Consider the following 9341-nt stretch of genomic DNA (forward strand, 5'->3'; position numbering starts at 1 on the left):
ATGGCCTCTTAGCCATGATGTAGGCATTCGGTATAGCCAACATCCAAGTACTCAGCCAGAGGTCAGATGGCTCCTTCTCTAACTCAAAGTTCCATTTGTATCGCCAACTCAACTCTGTAAAGGTTGGTCTGGTTTATTTGACCAGCATGACAGAACACATCTTTAGGTTGTGGGAGTTCCCTTTATGTGCTCTGAGTCTGCATTCAGGACTTCCATGTGTCTCTGCTAAGATTGTAGGGGATTCCAATGAGAAAAGCAAATATAATTAAGACTCAACGGAGTGTTATAAAAGATGATACACAAACAGACTTTCAGCTATAGGGCTTCAGGAGATAATATGGGCAATGATCCCAGATGGGACTTTTGAAGCTGGTCCAAAGTTTTGTCTACCCATACACTCTTTGAGCAGGTGTGAGTAGTGGAAAGGATTATTACTCTGAAATACAACAGAACTCTGGAAGCTGAGATGCTGAGGAATCTTTCTATAATGTGTACACCTCCTGAGTCTTTTCAAATTAATACTTCTTTCTTTATAATATAGGAGGAGAGGGAGAAGATAATTTATTGAAGCAGCCAGCCAATAGAAGTGAAAATTTTTTGGTTTTAAAATATAAGACACTAACCAGGGTAGGAAAATAAAACATGGCAATGAATGTTGCAAATGGAAAAGGTACCCATGTGCTAAGCCCTGAGCACCTCCATCCTTGCAAAGTTCAGTCGATTATTTTGGAGTGTTGTTCCACAGCATAGCAATGGAAACTAAATGTAATTAAAAACTGATAAAAGATATGAACAGCAGGACTTGAAGGAATCTCCAGAGAACCACAAGTGATGGCGCTGTCTGTGTGGCACCAACACGTGAGAATTTTCGTCAGTGTTCACTTGACTTTGTGGGTCAGGCTTCTCATCTCTCTTCGTTCTTCAAGGCCTCATCAACAGTGTGGGAGCAGGAGTGCGGGGAGCATGTGGGGAAAGGCTAACTGGGGGCCTTTTGTTGAGAAGCTATATTGTCCCTTGGGGCTACTGATGCCCTTTCCTCTCAGGCGCACTGCAGAGCGGCAGGAGCTGGGCATGGAAGGGACTCCCGTCTGGGAGATCAGCTGCCAGTTGAAATGGACTGGTTGGGACCCCATTTCTATAACCCCAATATACCAGGTATTTACAAATTTTTACCAAAAATCACCACCTGAGAATTCACCATTAGAAATATATTTAACTTGACTTAAAGTAAGACTGAATGTTATTTCTGAAGGGACTTCCTTCACATCCCAGGAAGCAGAAGAGAGGGTGCAGAGCAGAGACTCTTATACTGTGAAGCTCACACTTGCACTAAATGCCACTCCCTGGTGGTGAGGCAGAGGCTGTTGTGGAGAGATGTGTAGGGTGGGCAAGAGGGACACAGGGAGTCATTGTGGCACATGTTCTCCAGGCAAGTGGCACATGTAACAGGGGAACAAATGATATAATGTTCTGTTCTGTGTCATTTCTTCTTTGGATGGGTCAGGTTTTTGAGCACAGGGAAGCATAATACCACAAAATAGTAACATCTATCAAAGATGGCGCTTTATAGATTCTTTCCAAATTAATAGAAAAATACAAAATAATGTTGAAAGTAAACTATAATTGAAAAATAAAAAAATCTTATTTTAAATTTTAAAGAAGAAATGTCTACTTTCTGCTGCAGACCTGATATATATGCAGCAAGAGTTGACAGATATTCAATCTTAAATATTTCCTTGAGGTTTTGGAGTTAACCCACGACTGAAAGAGAGCTAGGTGAGGGGTGGTGGCAAGGATCGAGGACAGAGCAGTACAGGGGGTACTGTTGAAAGGGGGATCAGGTTTGGGGGAGGAAACTGGGAGAGGTTTCAGAAAAATGTGCATGTCTGAACCATGAAAGAAGAGACGGCCATTTCTTGAACTACTTGTTTGTTTGTGTGTGGTTTTTTGTCCTTTATCAGATAAGAGTTTCAGAAGTGTAGACAATCTTCTCCTTTCTGCTCCCAGGCCCCAGCCTGGGTTTGGAACAATGCAAACAGCTCAGCCTCTGCCCTCCAGCCCTCTTGCTGCCTTTATCTCCTGCTTCCCCTCATTGTGTCCTCTGCAAGAAGAGGAAAGTTAGTGATAGGTAGGCCTGGAGAAACAATAAGGATAAATCATTGCTATAAAATTAAAAAATGTGAACAGTTTCTGTTTAGTGGTCCAAATTCATATAATATAGTTTTATTGGAAAAGCACTTCCAGGACACAGTAAATCAAGTGAAACTTCATTTCCACGTACATCACCATGAATTCAGGTGTCCCCTCTGCTGCAGACAATGAAGAGCAGTCCTCAAAGACTTGCTTCCCCTCCTCTCCTATAAACGGAAAGTCAGGCCCTCATACTCTCATTGTCTTTATTTTGAGCCCATATAGAAAGGGTAGCTTCCTAGCATGGCCAGCTGGGAAGAGACAAATACAAAGAACAAGGTACAGTTATAATCCCCTACCACATTATACACCACTGAGTCTGAAGAGACAGAAGGTCATCATCAAAAAGACAATGGTCCCTAGGTCCCAAAGGGACCCAACCATTCCTAATCTCTCAGTGCTATTAAAGATTTTTGAGCTTTGAATTTGTGGAGAGATTACATGGGAGATTCACTCTGGCTACCGTATCAACCCCAAGACGGAGGCCATAGCACTACTGACACTCATCCTACTGTGGTAGTGCTACGAGTATGGTTCACAAAATCCTTCTTCAGCATTACATACATTTGAGCTTAATATACTTGCAACTTGTAAAATATTATCGTGTTTCACATATAAAAGTTTGTCACTAAACCAGAGTCACATAACTGCTAAATAAAATCAGGTTTTAAACCTAGGCACTCTGAGTCCAGACCTTGTCACAAGCCCAGCCTCTTCCCCATCTTTCCTTTGGAAGAGATTTATCCATTTTATTATGACAGGTTGACCTAAGGTAGCTTTTATAACTTTCCAGCAGGGCTTTTCTTCATTGTTTATCATTTTACCTACCACTGTCGCATACCAAGCTCCCCTCGCCTGAAGTCTGAGGTAAGTTGGTAAAGATGTCGAGCTCCTAAGGGTGCACCGCACTGTCTCCAGGCTGAGCTGGGTCCCCCAGGGGCCACGTCACGTCCTTGTCTAAGTGCTGGCCTGCCTCTGATGCAGGACGGATCTAAGGCATGTCGGGATAAAGCCTGTGGCGGTGGCCCATAAATCATCTGGAACACCTGGCTGAGGCTGGCCAGTCGTACGCAGTAGGTGTTCATAAAGAGATAGTCTTACAGTTCTTTGATTCACCAGCTGCTGTTACTTCTGACTCTCTGCAGATTCATAATCCTCACTTTTTTAATGGGAACAGACAACCAGACGTGGGGGAGAGAGTTCATTCTCCTCGGCCTGTCCAGGGACTGGGACACTCAGGTCTCTCTCTTTGTCCTGTTCGTGGCCATGTACCTGGTGACAGTGCTGGGGAACCTCCTCATCGTTCTTCTGATCAGACTGGACAGCCGACTCCACACGCCCATGTATTTCTTTCTCACCAACCTCTCCATTGTCGACGTCTCTTATGCCACAAGCATCGTCCCTCAGATGTTGGTTCATTTTCTGGCAGAACATAAAGCGATCCCGTATGTGAGCTGTGCAGCGCAGTTATTTTTCTCCCTGGGATTGGGCGGCACTGAGTTTGCTCTACTGGCGGTGATGGCCTATGACCGCTATGTGGCTGTGTGTGACCCCCTGCGGTACTCGGTCACCATGCACGGAGGGCTCTGTACTAGGCTGGCCATCACATCCTGGGTCAGTGGCTCTGTCAACTCTCTCGTGCAGACCGCCATCACCTTTCAGCTGCCCATGTGCTCAAATAAGCTTATTGATCACATATCCTGTGAACTCCTAGCAGTGGTCAGACTGGCCTGTGTGGACACCTCCTCCAATGAGATCGCAATTGTGGTTTCTAGCATTGTCCTGCTGATGTCCCCATTCTGCCTGGTTCTCTTGTCCTACATCAAGATCATCTCCACCGTCCTAAAGATCAGGTCCATGGAGGGCAGGAGGAAAGCCTTCCACACCTGTGCCTCTCACCTCACAGTGGTGGTCCTGTGCTATGGCACGGCCATTGTCACTTACATCCAGCCCCGCTCCGGCCCCTCTGTCCTTCAGGGGAAGTTGATCTCTCTCTTTTATGCCATTTTGACGCCCATGCTGAACCCCATGATTTACAGTCTAAGGAATAAGGAGGTGAAGGGGGCCTGGCAGAAACTCTTAAGGCAATTATCTGGATTAACATCAAAACTGGCAACTTGATCAATCATGAGCCTCTCTTAGAATGAAGAGCTTTGTGTGTTCTCCCACCTAACTCAGATATGACAAGCATCAACTGTATCACCCTGGCAACCAGGAAGATGACATAAGGTGTACTGGTGGTGGAGGTAGGAAGCTGAATTGTTGGACTAGGGTGTTGAATGTAGAAATCTTTCAATGTCCCAGTTGCATGTTCAGTGGAGTTAAGGTCTGCTGAAACAGAACTCCACAATCACTCAATCGCCTTTCCTGACAATAATTGATAGATGTATTACCATTTGCTCTTTTGATTTGTCACATCATAATCATGGACCTATCATGGCTCCTAACTTGGACCACTGGTTGTTATTCATCTACATTTTGTCTGAAGTTATCATGTTTCCATTGGGAACAAAACACTTCATATTTTAAACTCATTTTAAAAAATGTGTGGTATATGTAAGCACACCCTTTAATTGTGTGAGTCACTGTCTGAGGAGGGTGTTGCTATCAAGGCTGATTAAACGCTCTGATGAAATGCGTCTGTGCTGGACCTACATCATGCGGACATGATGTGGTTGTCTGAGTGCTGGTGGTAGCTGAGCAGGAGCTTCCACAGAAGGTCTTGTTTTACACCGATAGGAAGCTAAGCGAAGGTTGTTTGTACATGCGGCTATTGCTGTCTCAGGCACTGCCTGAGTATTCAAACTGTTTGAGAGGAATTTTACTGCATATATAAGAGGTACCATTTAATATTGAAGCTGTCCAACTCTGAAATATCTATTAACTCTTTTTCCTAGACTTCACAAACAACATAAGCACATGAAATAAGAGATAATGCATAACTATAAAATTAAGCGTTATCTAAGAAAGGAAAGATCCCTTAGCCAAAGGCAGTGAAAGATAAGACAAATTTCACATGATTTGGGGATCAGGACAGTTCAGTCACCTGTGCGGACAGTGCCCTCTCGTCTGCACACGCAACCCTCTCCCATCGTCCTCCGCGCACATCACTGGGCCGACTTCATCTTGTGCATCCCTGAGCTGCAATAGTCGGAGAGTGAGTGCCCTTCTGAGGGAAATCCTGAGTTAAACAAGGTAAAGGGAGGGGGGCGGGGGAGGAATAACTGCACAAGGGAAAGGAAGGAGGAGGAGAGAGAGTGTGACAGCTCATCGGCTCCCTCCCTTGAAGAAGCCTCAAAGCTCTTTCTTCCCATCGTCTCTTCTTTAAGTTGATTGGTGTGCAGCCCTTTCATTTGGAGACGCATTATCCCAGACTCTCAGTGTGCAAGCAGTGTTGAAGTTCCATGTAAACCAAAGCCCAGTTGAGACTTTAATGTTATCCAAAAGTAATCAATCTGAAATTTTCTGATAGGCAGATATCCCAATAGATGTTAATGCTAGTGGACTATATTTCTCTTGATGTTAATTGAGAAATATCAGTGAACTGTCTATTGTATATCAGTGACATTGAATGGTTCTCCAAACACATTGATAGTTTGATACAATTCTGACAAAGGTATGATCACATAACAGGAATGACAATGAACAATTAAAGTGCAGTGTGTGTCACAGAGAGAGTACGCATTTGGGGGTGATTACAGAAGTCTTCCTGTCTGAAAGGACCAGAAGAGTTCCACATGGAGACCAGGAAAGTGAGAGCCGGTGATGTAGATAACCTGAGCAAAGGCGACCTGTGAATGGTGCTGAGCTGGGAGAGAGGGTGAGTTTGACAATGCCCTAAATTGCTCTTTTGCAGGGCAGGGGAGAAGAGGACGTAGTGGGGGTGAAGCTGGCACCAGACAGCGGCCATGTCTTGCAGGTTATGGAATGCCAGATTATTTTGAACTTGATCCTGACAGCAACGGGAGCCAGTAAAGATTATTTTGGCCAGAGCACGCCTTCATAAAATTTACATCTTTGAATCACTGTGGCAAATGATTCAGAAGAAAAATTGGAGCCAGAGAGACCAGCTGGGAGGTTACTCTACAACTACTGAGACATTAGAGGAATCTAAACTAAAGAAGTGGTAATGGGCAAAGAGAAGTCATATTATGTGAATTAAAAGACATAATAGAGGGGTCCTGGACTGGCAGCTTGGTTGCTTAGAGCATTGTCCCAACACACCGAAGTTTCAGGTTTGATTCCTGGTCAGTGCACTTACAAGGATCAACCAATGGATGCATAAATAAGCGGATGCATAAACAACGCATCGATATTTCTCTCTGTCTTTCCCTTCCTCTCTCTCTCTAAAATCAATTTTTTAAAAAAAGTTAAAAAAAAAAGGCATACTAGAGGAATGCTTCACCTTCTCCCAGTTTAGAATTCCTGCGTGGGTCCATTTTTCCCTAAAAGTCATGATCCTGTTTAAATATTCTATAACTTGTAAACTGGAAAATTTACCACCATAATCACACCCTATATCAAATGGTAGTAGCAAGAGATGAAAATTAGTAAAAAATATAAATATGCACATAACACTTTTGGGGGGAGAATGTGTGGAGAGGCTGTATCCTCATTTCTGTGACTGGTAGGTGACCACAATGTGACTTTTCTCTGCTGCCCATCCCGTGATCCCTTTGCCCTCTCCTGGCAATTTATTGGGTTGGCCAAAAAAATTCATTTGATTTTAAAGTAAAATGAAAAGACATGTTTTCATTTTCACCAGTAACTTTATTAAACAATGTATTCACCATTTTGTTCCACTATCTTCAGCCATCTTTCAGGCAACTTCATAATTTCATCTTTCCAAAACTTTATCTTTCTGAGTGAAGAACTGTTCCTGGAGCCTTTTGCAGTCTTCCAGAGAATTGAAGATTTTTTTCCATTAAGAGAATGTAGCAAAGACTGAAATAAATGGAAACCCAAAGATGCAGTGTCTTGTGAATACAGCAGATGAATCTCAACTTCCCAGCCAAGCTGTAACAGATTTTGCCTGGTCTTCAAATAAACATGTGGTCTTGCATTGTCCTGATGGAAGATTATGCATTTTCTGTTGACTAATTCTGGCCACCTTTCATCGCATGCTGCTTTCAGTTGGTGTAACTGGGAGGAGTACTTGTTGCAATTAATCGTTTGGTTTTCCAGAAGGAGCTCATAATGGAGGACTCCCTTCCAACCCTACCATAGACACAACATCACGTTCTTTGGATGAAGACTGGACTTTGGTGTGGTTGGTGGTTGTTCACTTCATTTGCCTCACAATATCTTACATTCCACATTATTTTAAAGTATCCACTTTTCATTGCCCATCACATTTGTTTTAGAAACAGAATGCTTTCATTACATTTAGGTAGAGAATTGCACGTGGAAATCTGGTCAAGAAGGTTTTTTTCACTTAACTTATGTGGGGCCTAAACATCAAAGTGATGAACATAACCAAGCTGGTGCAAATGATTTTCAGCACTTGATATGGATATTTTGAGTATGTCAGCTATCTACCCCATAGTATCATGCTGACTGTTCTCAATTAATGTCTTGATTTGATCACTATCAACTTCAGCTGGTCTACCTGACCATGACGCATCATCCAGTGAGAAAACTTCAACATGAATTTCGCAAACCACTTTTGCAAATCTTTTGTGTTTCAGTTGCAGTGTTACCTTTCTTGAAATAATAAAGCATAATATACCAAAATGTTGCTTATATTCTTCCATCTTCAGTATTAAAATGACTACACAAAAATTCACCAATTTTGATGTTTTTAAAAAATGTATGCTGATACGACAGCTGTCACAATACAATTTAACAAAATTGATTCAAATGAAGTTAAAGACAAGTAAGCAGTACAAGAGCCGGCATAGGAAAAAACAAACAAACAAACGAAATTGAGTTTATTTGCGTTCGTCTGAAGGGTTATCCAAATCTTCATTTCTCAGGAAGTATAAATATTGACAGTGGGCTTTCAATATGTAGCAACCAATTAGTGCAATCTTATATTCCATGTGTTAAGTTTTTATTTATTTCTTTTTCTTTTATAGACTTTTTAATTTGGGGGCTGCCTTTCCTCAGTAAGTTAAATGCTAAGTAATTAAACTACTTTGATACCTTTAGACAACAGACATTCTTCATTAGTAACTACTTGTGAGTGACACCCCCAGTAGAAGGGAGGAAAGCGCTGTTGGCGAAAGGGTGAAGTAAGATGTGATTCTAAAAAACAAACCCATTAACTATAGCTTTTTTCCCAAAAGTTGGACACTGAAATATATTTGAGAATTAAAATCTTGTTCATTATTTGATAGCCATAAAAACGTCATTAAGGTGTTTTTTAAAACAATAGTCTAATGTATATTAATATATGTATATAATTGTAATTCATATATATACATATATACATGAATTATGGTTTGTTCAAATAAAAATTTAAATAAGATCCATACATTGAAATTGTCTGCTATATCTTTGAAGTCCTGTTTAATCTTTATGTTCATCTTCAATTTCCCTTGCAATTATTTTGTTGAGCAAACGGGCAGTTGAAATTCCGTGCAGTCTGGACTTTTTGATGACGTCCTGAGAGTGTAATTTTGCACATTTCATTGACCCTGTATATCCTGTTGGAGTGAGAGAGGTTTGGTCAGATTTAAATGTGAGTGTGTGTTTTCTGGCAAAAGCATTTTCTCGATGGTGGCAGGTACTTCTATCAGGAGGTATATACTGTTCCCTTTTTCCTTTATAGGGTTTAATGCAGTTATTACACTGACTATCTCAGGGTTTCTCTACAACATTGACCTTTTGGGCTGAATAATTGTTTCTTGTGGAGGCTATTCTTGCATATTATAGGATCACTGTAGGATATTTTTTAACGCTGTGACCTCCACTCACTAGATGGCAGTTGCACCCCTTCCCCACACCTGCCAATCCTTATAATCAGACCTTCTAGGCAAAGTGATAGTGAACTATACTGTTTAAAAGTCTTTCCTTTAGAGGAAATGCTTTCTCTGTGGTTTTTTTATCTCATAAGAAATTGCCAAACTATTTTTACAAGTTGCTATACCATTTACAGTTGTATCAGTAATATATGAGAATTGCAATTATTCCAACCTTGATGCCAATGC

At 41.7% G+C, this 9341-nt stretch overlaps 1 protein-coding gene across 1 annotated transcript; it reads left to right on the top strand.

The window, feature by feature from the left end:
* The first annotated feature begins 3357 nt into the window (after window positions 1-3357).
* On the top strand, window positions 3358-4311 carry LOC129062816 (olfactory receptor-like protein OLF3). Its single transcript, XM_054563852.1, has one exon. The coding sequence runs from the start codon at window positions 3358-3360 to the stop codon at window positions 4309-4311; it is 954 nt and encodes a 317-aa protein (XP_054419827.1).
* The last annotated feature ends 5030 nt before the right edge of the window (window positions 4312-9341 follow it).

The sequence above is a fragment of the Pteronotus mesoamericanus genome, unplaced genomic scaffold, assembly GCF_021234165.1.
Source record: "Pteronotus mesoamericanus isolate MK-2021 breed Mesoamerican mustached bat unplaced genomic scaffold, CSHL_Meso_final scaffold_85, whole genome shotgun sequence".
NCBI classification, from domain to species: Eukaryota; Metazoa; Chordata; class Mammalia; order Chiroptera; family Mormoopidae; genus Pteronotus; species Pteronotus mesoamericanus.

Excerpts from the sequence above, each read along its gene's own strand:
- LOC129062816 (XM_054563852.1), top strand. The coding sequence starts at position 3,358 with ATGGGAACAGACAACCAGACGTGGGGGAGAGAGTTCATTCTCCTCGGC.